This window comes from Protopterus annectens, chromosome 7.part0 (assembly GCF_019279795.1).
Source record: "Protopterus annectens isolate FY-2018-M chromosome 7.part0, PAN1.0, whole genome shotgun sequence".
In the NCBI taxonomy this organism is placed as follows: domain Eukaryota; kingdom Metazoa; phylum Chordata; order Ceratodontiformes; family Protopteridae; genus Protopterus; species Protopterus annectens.
Window position 1 is genome coordinate 1,577,223,689 of NC_056739.1, and position 18,815 is coordinate 1,577,242,503.

Here is an 18,815-nt window from a genome sequence, read left to right on the forward strand (position 1 = left end):
GAACCCAGCATGGACCCTGATGCTGTCAGGAAGGTAGGGGTACAAGACACTGGTGGCCTCTCACAAGGAAAGCCCTGATCCTGGTGTTCCAAACCCGAAGGGTCAGAAGAGGAGAGTGAAGTCCCGTAGGTGGAGAAGGACCCCTGGGCAACTGAGCTGGGGACGGTAACAAGCCCAGCTCGATATGGGCCTTGAGTAAACTCCTCATCATCCTGTCCATATCTGTGGGTAGTAAACTTCTGGAAGACCTGGACAATATGGAGGAATGTCCCGACTTAGCTGGAGATCTAGACAATGTTCTACGGTCCCTGGAAGGGGACCTACTCCAGGACATTGGAACCAATCTAACCAAGATCTGGAGGGGGGATCTAGCAATGACTATTGGATCTGAGATAATAATCAGATCCAAAACCCTGAGGGGATCCGACACTCTAACCGGTGTGCTAGACAGATCTGACGACTGGATCAGATCTGGGGAAGGCTAGTGCCAAGTCAGATCTGAAGACCTCCGAGGAGTTGAGGCTTCGGATCCGAGAGGTAGATACGAGGTTCTTGGAGAAGAAGAGCCGGGATCCGAAGCTGTAGAGGTTGGACTCGGATCCGGGGATCTGCGATCCGAGAGCCTCAGCTTTTTAGAAGGAGATCCCTTGGGAGGTGGTAAGGACCTCTTCTTAGGATCCTGGGAAGCTGAGGAGGGAAAGCCCAAAGCCAAAGGACCACCCTTGGCTAACCCTTTCAGAAGCAGTTTGTTTCTTCGCTCCATGTGAGCCCTCAGATAGAATCCAGTGCAGATGCTGCACTCAATCTCAAGATCGGACTCTCCTAAATAATAAACACACTCCTCATGCAAATCGATCGTCCGACCATACGAGGAGCATCTTTTAAAGCCAGAGGGCTTATCCGACATATGTTCAAAGGCACACACACCGACGAAGCAGATCACACACGCAACACACACACCCCACTAAGAGGGAAATACTCTAGATTAGATAACAGAAGGGACAAAAAGAGAGATTAAACAATGACTACTTTTTTTTTTATTTTAAATAACTAGCTATGGGAGGGCCCATGGGAGAAAGGGTGGGAACCCGACAAAGTACAGTAAAGTACCAGGAGTGGAGGAAACCTAAAAGAAATTACACTACAAACATTAAAGAGACTAAGGGAGGACTAGTTAACCCAAAAAGATAAGAAAACTCCTAAGGAAAAAACATTTATCTGTACACTAAGGCTTGAGCTACTGGAATAACATCCTAGCATTTCCATGGCAAATGAGATCTGAGTGTTACAGGTCCGTAGGGGGTTATGGGAAGGAGAGGAGCTTGAGCTCTGGATCTGGCTGGTCATCAGTTGCTGGCTTGGATCCAAGGTCGAATCCAACACCCATCCCTGATGAATAATGACATGGACAGCATCAGATCCTGGTTGATCTAGCTATCAATGGAAGTGGAGAAACCATGCGGTCAACTTTAGGCCTAAACAGTCCGGGTGAATCATGTCTGTTGGATGATACAGGAGGTCTGGAATTTGATCCAGAATCCATGGTGAGTGAACCAGATGTAACCAAAGAAAGGGGAACCAAATCTGATGAGGCCAATAAGGGGCAATGAAGATGACTGTGCTCTTCAATTTAGATGCCTTCTGGAGAAACTTGGGGATTAGAGGGGTTAGGGCATAAGCACAGAGGAGACTGGAGGGGGGCAATCCTGGAGGAGTGTGTCTCTCAGTGATTCTCCCAGTGGGACGATCAGGGCAAATAACCTGTTGCACTTGTTGTTGAAAGGAGATGCAAAGATGCCGCAGCAAGGTTGTCCCCACTGGTGGAATATCTTCTTTGCAACTCTCATGTTGAGACACCACTTGTGAGGCAATAAAATGGTATGTCGGATCCAACAATGCAGATTTGGTATCAGAAATTGTCACAGCTGATGGTTTAGACTTCAGATCTGACAAAAAAGGATTCGATAATTTTTTGGATACCTTAAGGAGTGGTTCTGTTGTAGGATCTGATCTTGGAGTAGAAGATTCGGAAGGGTCAGAAGGATGTTTCTAGTGGTCCAAAGGATGTTTCTTGGCTTCCTTTTTCTCTATTTTCTTGGCAGTTTGAGCCCCAGATATAGTCTTTGAAAAGGTTGCCAGAAGCAAACCTTTCAATATTAGTTTATTTTTATGGTCTACTAAGGCCTGTGGGGTAAAGGCCTTACATATGTCACAGGATTCATTTAAATGAGCTGGGCCTAAACAGTAACCCAAGAATTGCATGCGTCTGATATAGGAATTTTGTGGCCACAGGCCTTACATCATGATGATTTTTCAGCCATTCTGAAAAGAACTGCACTAACAAGAAAAAGGAAGAACCTTTTTTTTTTTTTTTTTTTTTTTTTTAATATAAGGAAAGGAAAGAAAAAAGAAAATGAAAAGTTACCAACAGTGGTAACTGAAGGAGCTACAACAAGGGTATAAAGAAAGAAGAGTACCAACAATGGCTAATTCTAAATTACACAGATAAGTGTAGAAAGGATAAAGGAGGAATATAATATAGAAAGATTACAGATAAATATATATATATATATATATATATATATGTGTGTGTGTGTGTGTGTGTGTGTGTGTGTGTGTGTGTATTATATATGTATATATAAATATACTACTTTACTCACAAACCAATTCTAAAGCTCGAGTGCTAACAGCTACCACATCTGTATGCGAAGGTGGCAAATGAGATCTGTGGTATGGAGGGGGAATGGGGCATTATGAGTAAGGAAGGAGGTCAAGTTTTATGTATCCATGAGCTGTAAAAGGCAGCTGAGTCGGATTTGAAGGTCAGATCCGAACACACTTGCTAAGAATGAATAAAAATCGACAACATCAGCTCTTTTTTTTTTTTTATTGAAGATTATTTACTTGAAACTGTATATGTTTTTTGCGTAGTGGGTAATGTTTTTTTCTGATAGTGTTGTGATTACTGTTGTTGTGTCTTTCGGCTTTTCCCGGTTAGGGGTCGCCACAACAGAACTCCAGTCCGCTAATGACTGGCAGTAGATTTTTACGTGCCGAGTTGCCAGCCCTGACGCACAACCTTCAACGAAGGTACGCCCATTCACGCATGTCTCCACACAGAAGATGCTTTTAACAATTAAAAATAGAAAGCTATTTTACAAGCACATAAAACATTTTGGGATTTTTGTGCTGGAATAATTCTTCCTTTACAGAGCTAAATACACATCTTTCTGAGTTATGCATGCAATATAGAGAATATAATTATCATGCAGTCAAATGATTTACTGTATGCAAATTAGAAAGGAGTATATATCCACTGCTGGGGACTCTGGGCCAGCTGAATGCTCAAGAGATGGACATTATCTATAGTTTATTATTATGGGAAATACAGCAATCAAAGAAATATGTTATGCATTTTTTGGAGGGGTGGGAGTGGTTTGGGAAGATACTTGAGATCTTGTTTACTGTGCCTCTCCTATCAAATCCTAGAAACAAATCAGCAGGCGAGGAATAACCATGGCTAAGGATCCTGGGATCTCAGTGGAGAAGATTTTTAACTTGGAACTCTTTTTTATTTTTGGAGATGAAATGTTTTATAACTCAAACCATAATACATTCACATCACGTAGTTTCCCCAAATGCAACAACCTTAGGGATGAGACTACATCAAAGAGGCCGTCAAAAGGACACCAGATCTGTCTTGTACAAAGTTCTTCCTCCTCTGAGAAAGAAAAATGGAAGGTGACTTTCTTCTTTTCTTGGAAGAGAAGGTAGCTGGATTGGATCTGGAAGACAACAAGGGGATTTAAAATAGGTCATGAGGCAGAGTATAACCTAACTTATGCCACTCTGGTGTACATGAAGCCAGTACACATTTTGCGGTCTGTGTCTGACACACAAAAATTCAGCAGTAATTCAATACTAGTGTCCGGAATGTTTTATATTTTATTAATTTAAAATATATCAACCTGGTAGGTGAACTGGTACAAGGACCCTTTTCATTCACAATCCAAGCCAAGAAACAATGCAAATAAACATACAACAATAATGTACATTAGCAATGGCAGTAACCGAGTTGTAGCTGAAACCTTAATCTGCTACTCATACTGGTTGGCAACAGCAATGGTCTGACTAGCACTGACAAAGGGGATGTACTTGAACTACTTTATACCTTGCAGGAATTCTGTGAAGAACCAAAAATATGTATTTTAACTTGTCTTTTCCTGCAATTACATTTTAAGGCTCAGAAGTTGAAATGGCCCTGTGATTATTTCATAATAAAGTTTTTTTCTATTTCAATAGTGATGGGGTTTCCAATTTTCTCCAGTAATTCTTAAGAATGGATAGCTTTCCTCCCACACTTTCTGATGGGCTTATGATATCCACACAGCTTCAACATAAGAAACATGTGCAAGGAAATTTCTTAGCTTTACCTTTTTTACTTACCTTCATTGCTTTTGAATACTTTTTCTGCATTCCTTAGGATTTCTAGACTTTCAGTTGAACCTCTTTAGCCTATTTCTTAAGTTCTTTATATGGCTCTAATCTTATTAATTGTCCCTTTTATCATTCTTCTTTTTTTCTAACTTCTATAAGATTAAAGTAAGGTTTTCAATGATTTTAATCTCCTAACCTTAGCTGTTTTAACTGTAATGCTGTGTCATGCAGATTCCCAAAAGAAAACATATGAGTTTAAGTCTAAAAGGGCTATTTGTCTCCCTAAACAACCTGTTTACAGTACAGGCACACATGGAGATGAAATTGACATATAAACAGCTATTCCTTCAACTAAAAAATACAATATTTTTTTAATAATGTCTGGCAGCTAGTGCAAAACAATACACACGGTGTATTAGAAATGGAAAACAAAGCTGAGCAACCAAAAGCATTGACATTCTGAGAACTGAATATGACAAAGAGTAATGTAGCTTTTACATGGGCATACTCCAATCACACAGGAGAATCTGTAAGATAAAGACATTAATAGTGGGAATTCTTTAAACCAGATGCAGCAGGACTTCTTACTGTTTAAAAAAAAAGTCAGATAATAAGAAGTTATGTACCTACCATAACGTTCCATGTTAGTTGTCTTCTTCTCGCCTTCTTTCTTGCTGGATGGGTTCGGTGCCGATCCTCGGCTCCGACTTGGCCTATACTATAGCTCGAGAGCTATTTTTTACCGGCTCGAGGCAGCCCTATATCCCACAATACCATGCGCTAACTCCCCAGATCTCGTTTGGCAGCTAACACATAGCATAGAATTTTTTGTTACCAACAAAAAACCAATGTATATATACATATATATATATATATATATATATATATATATATATATATATATATATATATATATATATATATATATATATAAACAGTCTCCCTGGCAATAGTAGTCATGATATGGGAACCCTGGAAAAAAGGGGCAACATCATGAAATAGAAGGATCTCAGAACCTTCAAGTCTGTCTAGGCTACGGGGCAGGAGGGAGGGACGCAAGAAAGAAGGTGAGAAGAAGACAACTAACATGGAACATTATGGTAGGTACATAACATCTTAATGTTAAGTTGTCATTCTCGCCTTCATTCTTGCTGGATGGGACAGCGTCCCTAGCACCTTGGTCCTGGGTGGCTCAACGGAACAGACTCCTGAGTACAGTGGAACCAAAGTCAGCTCTATTTCTGGAGGCTATATCCAGTTTGTAATGGGTAATAAAGGTATGTTGAGAAGCCCAAGTAGCTGCTGCACAAATGGCATCTAAAGGTAACGTTGCTTGAAAGGCTGTTGAAGTCGATAGCGCCCTGGTTGAATGAGCCTTAGGTTTTGAAGGAAGTTGTTTATGTTTCAACTCGTAGACAAAGGTAATGATGGAAGCTAACCATCTGGAAAGGGTTATCTTTCAAACTGGAAGTCCTTTCCTCCCGTCAGCATAAGAAAGGAAGAGTTGTTCTGACTTCCTGAATTGTTTTGTTTTGTCTAGATAATACTGCAATTGGCGATGAACATCCAAGGAATGTAGTTTCTGTTCAGCCCGGTTTGAATAATTTGGGAAGAAAACCGGCAAGTGAATAGTGTGATTCAGATTTGATTCAGAAGAAACTTTAGGTAGAAAGGAAGGGTTTGTTCTGAGAGCTACACTGTCTTTATGAAAGACCAAATAAGGGGAATGGGTGGACAAGGCTTGAAGCTCTAACACTCTGCCAGCAGAAGTTATAGCCACTAGAAACAGAGTCTTCCAAGAGAGGAGCATGAGAGAACAAGAAGCTGCAGGCTCAAAGGGAGGAAGAATTAGTGAAGATAACACTAAATTCAGGTCCCATTGTGGAGGAGGATCCTTAATGGGAGGTCTGAGTAAGAAAATGCCATTGAGGAAGGCTTTGCAAAGTTTATGAGACATAATACTGGTTTCCGAAAGTCCTACATGGAAATTGGCAATGGCCGCTAGTTGAACTCTGATAGTGGCTGCCGATGAACCTGCATGAAAAAGCTCTGCCAGAAAATCAAGAACTTTGTGAATTGGAGCATTAAAAGGATCTAAGGACCTAGCTTGTGCCCAAATGGAAAAACGCTTCCATTTGCTCGCATAAGTCTTCCTGGTATTAGACTTATGGGAGGCAAGAATAATGTCACGGACAGGAAGAGAAATGAGGGGAAGCCTGGCTATGGTTGGAAGTGGAGCAACCAAGCTGTGAGGTTGAGGGACTGAAGAGACTGGTGCAGCTTGCCCGTCAGATGGGTCAAAAGATCTGGAAATGGTTCCAGATGCCAGGGCTGTTCCAGAAGGTATCGGTGCAGGAACGGAAACCATACTTGTCGAGGCCAGTAAGGAGCAATGAGGATCATTTTGGATCTCAATGCGGTTGCTTTCTGAATTAACTTTGGAATCAACGGAAAAGGGGGAAAAGTGTATAGAAGACCCCGAGGCCAATCATGGACTAGAGCGTCTCTGGGGGGGTGTCCTGGTAGGGGGAAGAGAGTGAAGAAGTCGAGGCACTTGCTGTTTTGAGGTGTTGCAAAAAGGTCACAGCAAGGCTGGCCCCACTTCTGGAAAATTCTCTCTACTACCACTTGATTTAGAGACCACTCGTGAGGCATGAGAATTGTTCTGCTCAATCTGTCTACTATGACATTGGATCTCCCGGGGATGTGCGTTGCTATCAGAAACCGTTGAGAGGAGATCGCCCACTGCCAAAGTCTGAGTGCTTCTCGACATAGGGGGTAGGACTTTGTTCCACCCTGCTTGTTTATGTACCACACTACGGACATATTGTCCGTTTGAACTGCTATAGTGCCCGTGGGAAGAGAGTCCTGAAGGGCTCGCAACGATAAAAGCACTGCTCTCATCTCTAGGACATTTATGTGCAGGTGGCATTCTAATTGTTGCCACGTGCCCTGGACAGTCCTGCCCTGATAATGCCCCCCCCCGCCCGATCAGGGAGGCATCCGTTGTCACCATGGCAACTGGAGGGGGAATAACAAAGGGTCTGCCCTGAAGAAGTTGAGGGGAGACTATCCACCAGGCAAAGTGTTTCTTGCAAGTCGGGGTTATCAATATGTTGTGTGTCATAGGAAGTTGTTGGTAGGACCACTGAGAGAAAAGCATCCACTGAAGAATTCTCATATGGAAGCGGGCTAAGGGAAGAAGGGGAATCGCCGCTGCCATGAGGCCCAGTGTTTTCAGAACTAACTTGGCTTGAACTTTGTTGGACTGAATCAGAAGGTGGACATTCTGCCGTATATCTATCACTCTCTGAGGTGTTAAAGTTGCAGACATTTCTGTGGTGTTTAACACGGTGCCTATGAAGTTTATACATTGACAAGGTGACAAGAAGGATTTTGCAAAATTTATGGAAATACCTAACCTGTTGCAAATGTGAATGGTGTAATCCCTGGTTATGATAAGATGCTGCTTGGTGGTAGCAATGATGAGCCAGTCGTCTAAATATGGAAACATCTGGAATCCTTTTTGTCTCAGGTGAGTCGTGACCACTGCCAAACATTTGGTGAACACCCGGGGGGCTGTGGTGAGACCAAAGGGCAGGGCTCTGAATTGGTAATGACTGGCTCCCAGCCGAAAGCGGAGAAACCTCCTGGAGCGCCTATGTATCTTTATGTGATAGTACGCGTCCTGTAGGTCTAACGAGCACATCCAGTTGTCTCTGCCCAAGAAGGGCAGAATGGACTGCAGCATTACCATCCGAAATTTTGTCTTCTGTACAGATTTGTTCAGTCTGCTGAGATCCAAAATGGTTCTCCAGTCTCCTGTCTTTTTTGGTACCAAAAAGAACCTGGAGTAGATTCCGGATCCTAGCTGGTCTGCTGGGACTGCCTGGATGACTCTTTTTTTTAACAGCTTTTCTATTTCCAGCTGTGCCTAACCCCTTTGTCCGGGTGGTACGTCTGGGAGGGGTCTTGGCAATTGGTCTGGAGGGGTAATGAAGGGGATTTTGTAACCCTCGGATATAATCAACTGTACCCATTTGTCTTGAGAGAGGGATTGCCAGGCTTCCGGGTACAGAGATAATCTTCCCCCAACTGCCTCCGAAGGTGGACAGTCGGGCAGCTTCTCAGGGATGCTGAAAGGGTTGGTCAGGGAAGGACTCCCTGGAACCCTGGTTCTGTGGACCCCCTCTGCCCCTGGGGCGGCATCTATTGTTGTCCTCCCCCTGCCTCTAGGGGGAATTTCACCACTTGCGGCGGGCGCGACTCCCTGTGGTTTACGGAACCACATCTTTCCACCCTTCTGACCTTTGGGGTATGGTCTAGATGGTGTGGAAAAATGGACTCCCACGGCAGAGAGTCTTACCATCTTGCTCGCACATGGTGAGAGTATTCTTCACCTGAGGTCCAAACAATTCTGAACCATCAAAGGGGGTGTTGGTGAAGGATGCCTTGAAGGGATCAGTAAAATTACAGAGTCGCATCCAGGTATGACGTCTCAACGCAACACCTGTGTCTGCGGCCCTACTCGCTCCATCGGCTGCATAAGAGATAAGCCGCATGGAGGAATTAGCAATAGAATTCAGGGTAGCCAGCTGGGAGTTAATCTTATCCTGATACCCCGCAGCAGAAGGATCCTGTACAGTTTCACCCAGTTCTTTGAGCAAATCTCTCTGAAGGCGGGTGAAATGACATAAATAGTTCAGCGATCGCACAGCAAAGATCGCTGAAGCAAATGTCCGCTTACCGTACCTGTCCATGGTCCTGGACTCTTTGTTAGGAGGATGAACAGGTACAGAAGGATCAGCTAATTCCTTTTTAGTGGCAGCTGCTACCACCATAGCATCTACCGAGACACCTTTGGTGAGAAATGTCTTGTCCACTGGAGCAGAAATAAATTTTGAAGGCCTCCTAGGGGTAGGTTCCATGGAGTCAGGAGCTGCCCACGCCTTTTTGGCCACCACTTCCATCAGTGGATCGAAAGGGGGGGACACCCAGGAGGTGGAAGGGCGAGATCCAAAGGCATCAAGGTAAACCGACTCGTTCTCAGAGGGTTTGAGTGTGGACCAAATCCCCCTCTGTTTCAGGATCTTTAGTATGTCTGAAAAGGAGACATCTTCAGAGGGGGATCTGGGGGAGCCCTCTGACTCATCCAAGTCGGTGTCCGAGGTTACAGACTCAGGGGAGTCTTCGTGCTTCCTCTTGCACTTTCTTTTCCTCGGTGGCTCTCCTGAAGCTTCAGGAGAGGCCTCGGAGGAGGATGAGACGCCCAAAGTGGGTACCATATGCGTTGGATCTCTGCTATCAGTTGCAAAAGGATGGCCAGAGACCGTAACAGGCACTGTGAAGGGAGGAGCTGAAGAACCCAACCTTGGAGTGGACACTGGACCCAGCACGCTCCTCATCACCTCGAAAGCCCCCCTATCAGGCACCGAAGACAGTCCCAGCTCCGAAGACACCAGAACCGCCCCCGGCACCAACAGAGAAGGCTCCGAGAATGATGTCGGGGCCGAACTAACCAGAGCCGAGGCTCCGAGAGGGAGAGCGGGGTCGGACAAGGGTCCGATGCCACTCACCCCCTCAGAGCCGACAATGGAGTCTCGGCGCCCGGACTTCTCCACGGACGGTACCAATGAAGAAGCCGGAGCCAACGACGCCGGAGCCGAAGGTGGAAGTATCGGCTCCGACGTGGGCAAGGTTACGGTTCCGACAAACTCCGTCTCCAAACTCGACTGGAGAGTCGGAGGAGGAATCGAAGGCGGCACCGAGGGAGCCACAGTCTGGTGAGATGGGCTTTGGAGTATTTGGGCCAGTGCCTGAGATTTTATTAGTCTACTGACCACCCTCTCAATATCGTGGTCAGAAAGCCTAGACGACCTGGAGAAATGAGTCCTATGACTCCGCTCCGATAGAAGGGGTGATCTTGGAGCCAATCGGATGGACTCTAATGAAGGGATCTAGAGTGCTTGCGCACTGATGTCGGCTCCGATACAGGTTTCAGAGCGGGTACGATCTTACTCACATCAGCTCTGGCTGGAGCTGATGTCGGAGCGATCTCAGTTTCACCAGACCTCGACTCAGAAGCTGGAGCCGAGGGCTTGGAGGGCTTAGACGACTTCCCCGAGCCAGACTTGGACGGGGAGTCATCGGGCTTCAATAAGCCCCTCAAAATAAGTTTATTACGATGCTCCTGCAGGACTCTTGAACTAAATCCGTGGCATGCGGAACAAGAGTCCTGCAGGTGCAAAGGTCCCAAGCAGTAGACGCAAGAAGTGTGACCGTCTGTCAGAGACATTTTCTGACAGCACGAGTCACACTTCTTGAATCCCGAGACCTTAGCTTCTTTAGACATAGTTACCCTATAAAAACAGTAACACAGTCAGCACAACCACTCATTCAACTTTCACACCAAGGGGAAGTTAAGGGGCTGACTAAAACAACAACTCACACACACAATAATGGGGGAGAGAAAACAAAAACTAAGCCTGTAGGCCCGATTAGAAAGTTTAACTAAAGGGGTGGGTAGGGCTTAACGAAAAAAAAAAAAAATTACTAATAGGTAATTTAGGTAAAACTATATCAATGGGAACTAATCTGACAAAAACTAACCTCAAGTTTAGAAGAATTACTAAATTTTCTTTTACTGACCTGAGCCGGCAAAAAAAAGGCAACCTCGCAGCAAAGCGGCAAACGAGATCTGGGGAGTTAGCGCATGGTATTGTGGGATATAGGGCTGCCTCGAGCCGGTAAAAAATAGCTCTCGAGCTATAGTATAGGCCGAGTCGGAGCCGAGGATCGGCTCCGAACCCATCCAGCAAGAAAGAAGGCGAGAATGACAACTTAACATCTTATGTTAATAAGGAGAATCACAACTGCTGAAATACTTCTAAAAGGGTGTCTCTCTGCTGAAAGTTGTGGGACCACAAGCATGAGCTTTAAAATCAGCTGCAATGGCTATATTAAAGTCAGGGCTACTACATGAATTCAGACTGTATGTATAAAGATAAAACACCATTCTTGATAGTTGAAAGTTACAGTTCAGAAAAGTATAACCACAAAAATTATGTTTTCCATCAAATTAACACATGCAGTACTACAACCAGCCTCAGTAAGAAGCTGAGATCCCCCATAAAATCCTCCAAAGCTAGTTACGGAAATAAAATTGCCAAAGATTCCAAATACAACCACAGGGCATTGTATAGTTAAGTCAAGAATCTAAATGGCAATGCTCAGATCTGCTCTGAGCTACAACAGAATGGCATTAAATACACTGATCCCAAGGATATTGCCAATAACCTGCCAGATCGATTTAGTGCCAACTTCACCACCCTCTCACCCCCTAAAGGACCCATCTCAATACCAAAAGATTGCCAAATTCCGGTAATCACGGCCACACAGGTAGAAACCGCACTTTCCAAAGCTAAGAATACAGCATCCATGGGACCAGATGACATCCCGGGTTGTGTACTACATGAACTACAAAATGAACTGGCACCTCACCTAAGTGTCATGTTTAATCACAGCCTCACCTCAGGCTTCATGCCCACTGAGTGGTGCACAGCTACAGTTATCCCACTTCACAAGGGGGGATCCAACTTGGATTCCGGGAACTACCGTCCCATCAGTCTGACGAGCCTGATCTGCAAGGGCATGGAACGCATTATCATGGAACTTATAAACAAAGACAATGGCAACCTTCAAACACTGGACCCCCCAATTTGGGTTCATGAAGGGCCGATCTTGTCTCCTGAACCTGAATGACTTCTTTGAATCAGTCTCCAGAGCTGTGGACGAGGGTAAGGCAGTCCACACAGCTTATATGGACCTCGCCAAGGCCTTCGACACCATCCCCTACTCTGGAATTGTATATAAACTTACTACGCTGGGCATAAATCCCTACATCATTCGATGGTTGCCAACTGGCTTACTGACCGAACCCAGACTGTAAAAGTAGCCGACTCCAAATCCAGCTCCAGACAAGTGACATGTGGAGTACCTCAGGGTTCAGTCCTGGGACCGCTCTTCTTTGGCATCTACTTCTCTGAAATACAGGCCAACACTAAAGGACTCTGGCTAACAAAGTTCACAGACGAATGCAAACAGTGAGCCATTATTGAATCCCCAAATGATGTAGATATTCTACAAAAGGGCCTTACAGAAACAGATGACTGGTTCCAGAGCCATGGGCTCAAGCTTAATGCCAAGAAATGTATAGTTATCCCCTTTGGGAAAAAAACATGTACCCATGAATTATACATAGGTGGCAGTACACTAAACACCAAAAGTGTGATGAGAGACTTAGGGACACAGGTGGACAGTGGTCTCACCTTCGATAACCACATCACCACAACAGTCAGGAAATCCTTCTATGTGGCACACCTCATCACTAAGGGCTTTTCATCCAGAAAAAAGGAGGTCATTGTCCCACTGTACTCATCCCTCATTAGACCCATTATAGAGTACAACGCCCCGTTTGGTATGTACATCACAAGACATCTGCAACAGCTGGAAAGGCCGCAGAAATACCTCACTAAAAGAATAACAGGCCTAAAGCAGATGCCCTATGCTGACCATCTAAAAAAACTCCAGCTATACTCTGTCGCATACCGTCTACTCCGAGGCGATCTCTGCTTAACTTACAAGGCCAAGTCAAACCCTGAGCTGTTGGACATGCTCCACTTAAAGAAATCCCAATCCCTGAGAGCCACATGCTCCAGGCATCTAAACCTTGTCATCACAATGAACAAAACATGCTGGAGGGATAGGTTCCAGACCCAGAGACTCCCCATACTCTGGAATAGATTGCCCATACATGTCAAGCAGAGCACCTCCTTGTGCCTCTTCAAAAGGAACCTTGACGATTGAATGGGAGATAGGAAATTCACCCCAGGGATCATGTTAGTCGCCGTGCTAGACAGGGATCCAGCGAAGTAAATATTGTGGGAAGAAATATCCAGGGAATTGTTATGGCTAGGCTTGTATAGGCCCTAGGGCTGATAGCCTAGTACCAACCTATGAACAGTCACTATACTATGACTTAAGATCAAGTAGCGAACCAGGTACTAGAGAAGCTAGTTTGGAAGAACTGGAGTAAGCACTTGACAGTGGATAGCTCATCCTGAGAGACAGAAGGCAGCTCAGTCCACTGCACTGCTAATTTCGAAGAAGCTCAGAAACACAGAAGTTATCACAGAAGGCCATGGACGCAGTAGCTGGGACCTGCACATGTATGGGAATGTGCATACTTCTGGTCACCAGTTGTTATTTACATGGTACATAGATAATTACTAGGTCAGCTGCCCTTGCGGGACATTTTAAGCCTAGCCAATTTCCCTTTTAGTGCTCGAAATAAACTATCCTGTTTGGTTACATATTGGCCTTACCCATTCCATGCTCAATAACTGCATATCAACCCTAATGAGAATAACTGGGATCATATCACAGATAATTCAAGGGGATATTTATGGATATCGAGGATATAGATATAAGGATATACTACACTTAAAGAAATCCCAATCCCTCAGAGCCACACGCTCCAGGGATCTAAACCTTGTCATCACAATAAAAAAACATACTGGAGGGATAGGTTCCTGACCCAGAGACTCCCCAGACTCTGGAATAGACTGCCCATATATGTCAAGCAGAGCGCCTCTTTTGCCCTCTTCAAAAGGAACCTTGACGATTGGATGGGAGAAAGGAAATTCACCCCGGGGATCACGTCAGTCGCCCTGCTAGACAGGGTCCAGGAAATAAATAGTGTGGCAAGAAATAACTGGTGCCAAAATCATGGATTGAAACTAAATGCCAAAAAAATGCATTACTGTATCCTTTATGAAGTCATCTACCCATAGAACTACTACATTGAAAATATGCCCCTATGACATGACTCAGTTGCTCGGGATCTGGGAACTTGTGTGGCTAGTGACCTAACATTGACCAACATGTGTCTATTGTGGTGAGAAAGTCCTTCTATACTGCACACCTTATAAACAGAAGGATTCTGTCTCAATCTTATGGATCATTGTCCCCTTTACTCAGCACTCATTACAACAATCATTAAATATAATGCCCTCTTTGCCATGCATCTGTCCAGACGCATGCAACAACTAAAACTCCCACAAGGTTATCTTAAAAGTATACAAGGCCTAAACAACATGTCCTTCAAAGCCCTCTCACTACACTCTCTTTCTTATAGACTGCTAAGAGGTGACCTGTGTCTGGCATACAAGACATTCCTCATCCCATTACTGATGGATTTATTGGCACACCAGCAAGTCAAATGGCAACTGAAATACTTGGTCTAGGGATCTAAACCTCTTCTGTAATATCAACAGAATGGTTTGGAGGGACGGGTATATCTTGTAGATGATACCACTGCTGTGGAACAGACTTTCCATCCACATAAAATAATGTTCATCCATGTCCATATTTAAGTGTAACTTACATTTATGGATGGGAAAAAGAAAATTTACCCCAGGACTGCCCCCTGTACTACTAACAAAGAGAGGCAGCTCCTAAATGATTTATCCCATGCACTTGGGGGGGGGGTCCCTGAAATTATCTATGGTATGATCCCAGTTTTTTCATTATATGTAATATATCATTATCAACCATGGGATGGGTAAACCCAATCTATAATCAAATGGGATAGGTTATTTCAAGCAGGAAAAGGGAAACTGACCAGGCTTAAAATGGCCCACAAGAACAGCTAACCTTGTACTTACTAATTTATTTTGATTTAACATTTGTTTACCAGGAAAGTCTGACTTGGAACACAGCCAATTTTCAGTGGAGGCCTAGGGAGAAACTCTCCAGATGCACATCTTTGAACCGTGACAAGAAACTGGAGCACCTGGGGAAAACCCACATGAATGCAGGGAGGACATGCAGACTCCACTCAGAAGGCACTGCAGCCAAGAATCGAACCAGAGAACCTCTTGCTGTGAGGCGACAATGCTACCGTTGCACCACTGCATTGTCCAAAAGAACCTAAAATCCAGACCAAGTAATAGAGACATTAGGTAACTGCAATAATATTGTGGAGTGTAACTATCAGGCAACCACATAGATAGGGCAGTCAGGGCTAAAAGTGGAAAATACCTGTGGCTACTTGAATAGTGAATTTCTTTGACTGTCTCTCACCCAAAGAGTGACTATTGGCAATCAGTTTATGAAAGGTCCAGTTGCAGGCAAGCAGTCAATGAGGATAAAAAGAGTTTAAAATAATTAAACTTACCTTATACTTCCATTTAGCCTCAGTTTTGATTTTGTTCTGCTCCCGGACTTCGAACTTTTCCGCATCATTCTGCTTATTTGTAACTTCTTTGTTAGGAACACTTAATAAGGTTTTCATAGCCTGAAAACAAAACAGCAAAATTACAGATACTTTTCAAAGATCACAAGAAATAATTTTCAAAGAATACAGGAATGTAGATAAGAACAGCATTTAAAGCAGTGCACTAGAATGATATTTTAGATTTAGTGGCCACAAACTATCATGAACTCTTTATCACCTCCGTTTGTATACTTATTTAGGATTCGCCAGATAAGCAAGGAGAGTGTGTTCAGCAGATGGAAAGAGTACTTTGAGGGGCTGATGAATAAAGAGAATGAGAGAGAGAGAGAGAGAGAGAGAGAGAGAGAGAGAGAGAGAGAGAGAGAGAGAAGGTTGGATGTGTCGAGACAGTAAATTAGAAAGTACAACGGATTAGCAAGGAGGAAGTAAGACAGCTATAAAGGATGAAGAATGGAAAGGCTGTGGGTCCAGATGGCATACCTGTGGAACCATGGAGTTGTTTAGGAGAGATGGCAGTGAGGTTTTTAACCAGATTGTTTAATGAAGTCTTGGAAAGTGAGAGGATGCCTGAGGAGTGGAGAAGAAGTGTATTGGTACCGATTTTTAAGAATAAGTGTGATGTGCACTGATGAAAAGACAGGAGTCATAGCTGGAGTTGTTAGAGATACAGATGTTAAGATTTGCATTAGGTGTGACGTGGATGGACAGGATTAGATGAGAGTACATTACAGGGTCAGCTCAGGTTGGACAGTTTGGAGACAAAGCCAGAGAGGTGAGATTGCGTTGGTTTGGACATGTGCTGAGTAGGGATGCTGGGTATATTAGCTGAAAGATGCTAAGGATGGAGCTGCCAGGTAAGAGTAAAAGAGGAAGGGCTGGTTGGTGTGACAGAGCAAGATGCAGAGGACAGGAAGAAATGGAAACAGATAATACACTCTGGTGACCCCTAATGGGAGCAGCAGAAAGAAAGAAGAAGAAGAAGAAGATTCATCAGATAAGCCACAAGCTGGGGGTCACCCTCCCCTTTATATGTAGAAATCCGGGTTCATTGAAGGTAGTATCTTGGCTACTTTTGTAGAGCTCTACCTTCCATATGCACTGGCATTTAATTTTGTAGGCCACTGCCTGCAAATAAGCATCATTTAAATATGTCTTCCTCCTCTCTAAAGTTCACTCACCTGCCTACCTGAGATTTCTGTTCCAAACTCCTTCTCTACTCAAACTACAAAAGTAGCATGTCTGCCTGCACATCACTCAATTGTCCCCTCTGAACAGTGGGCAGAAGGCAAAGCCTAGCCAACCAATTCCCATTCACTCCAGCCTCTATAGGTGCTTCAGCTTCTAACTGTACTTGATTTGCTTGGTATATAATTCAAGCTTTATCCCTTAATGCTAAACATGGGGGCTTGAAAGTGTACAAGTGTGTGTGTGTGTGTGTGTGTGTGTGTGTGTGTGTGTGTGTGTGTGTGGTGGGGGGGGGGGGGCAGAGCATTTATTAATTCTAGCACTTTTTGAGCTAGTTCTCTTGCATATAAAATCTTACTCCAGCAGTCATCCATCTACAGGAATTCTATGACCACAGTAAATTAACACGGTAGTAGTACATCTATGCGGTAGTAGAATGGAAGGACAGGGCTGGCTCCACCTGCTGCTACCATCATGACATGCAGCCTGCTTTTTTTTGGAAAAATCATTTAATTCTGAGATGATCATAACTTTGGGAACAAAACAGCAAAACATCACATCATCCAGTATCACAAATCTGTCATAGCACAGAACCAGTGTCAACACAGACTCTGAAGCTTTTGCTCCAAACTAGTTTTACATTAACCAAGCTCATAAGATATGGTAAATGTCCACTGAGGTGGTGGAGACAGAAGAACAATAGGAAAAAATAGGACTGAAAAGTGACATACTGAGTAAATACTAAAGTTACATGTGTACATATGTACAATAAGCAAGGATCAAAAAGTGGCATACAGATAAATATATCATCTTGACCTACTATACAGACATCATTCACCCAACAATTTCTACATTACATTTAGCTTCACATTTAAATTCCCGTGTTCTACATAAACACTTTCTAAGCCACTAACTAGTTGCAACACGCTGCCACATCCTATATAATATAAGAAAAGTACAGTTTTGTGCCTACCATAAATGTAGATGTTCGAAGATCCACATTGCTGCAGTCATAACTTATGGGTAGTCCGCTGTCCTCGGTCGACCCGAATACCAAAGTATTAGGCTGACGTCGGTCATGGGCGCTCAGATCTGACGTCAGAGCGTCAAGGTATTAAAGCGCATGACCGACGTCATTTCCTCAGTCTTTTCTTGCCCCAGATGTCAGAAGGCCCTAAAAATAAAGGCCACAGCCAAAAATAGAATAACTCCCTAAAACCATGTACAAAAAACAGCTACAACCCAAATCATACCACCACTCCAAACTACAGAGGGGAAGGAGGGAGGGTAAATTGGACTGCAGCAATGTGGATCTTCGAACATCTACATTTATGGTAGGCACAAAACTGTACTATGTTCTTCATCTCACATTGCTGCAGTCATAACTTATGGGTAGAATCCCAAAGCAGAGGCAAAGGGAGGCTGGCAAAATCATAAAGCATTGGGGGCTGCCAAAATGCCCTGCAAGATTGCAGTGGCAAATCCAGCCCTAGATTTGGAATAAAGAGGAAGATGGTAATGTTTAGAAAAAGTGTGCACTGAACTCCAAGTAGCTGCTTCCAAAATATCTTTAGTAGCTAGCCCCCTCAAAAAAGCAGTAGAAGTGGCAGTAGCCCTAGTGGAGTGAGGCCTGATTCCAGCTGGAATCTCCTTACCATGGTGAGAATAACAAAAAGCAATACAAAAGCCAATCCACTTAGAAATAGTTTGTTTTGAAACAGGTTTCCCCTGAGAACCCAAAGCAAAAGAAACAAACAACTGCTGAGACTGTCTGAACCCTTTAGTCTTGCTCAAATAATAACGCAACTGCCTGTGAATATCCAAAGTGTGCAAAATTTTCTCCCCTTTATTTTGGGGATCTGCATAAAAAGTAGGCAAATGAATAGATTGGTTCAAG

General features: G+C 43.9%; 1 protein-coding gene across 5 annotated transcripts in view; it reads right to left on the reverse strand.

Moving 5' to 3' along the window:
* PHF2 (PHD finger protein 2) overlaps nucleotides 1-18,815 on the reverse strand; it is a 3,400,138-nt gene that overhangs the window by 1,298,997 nt on the left and 2,082,326 nt on the right. For all 5 annotated transcript variants that reach the window (XM_044078128.1, XM_044078127.1, XM_044078125.1 and 2 more), the window contains exon 14: nucleotides 15,674-15,793. In XM_044078128.1, coding sequence (XP_043934063.1) covers nucleotides 15,674-15,793 — 120 coding nt within the window. The remainder of the gene's footprint in view (nucleotides 1-15,673; nucleotides 15,794-18,815) is intronic.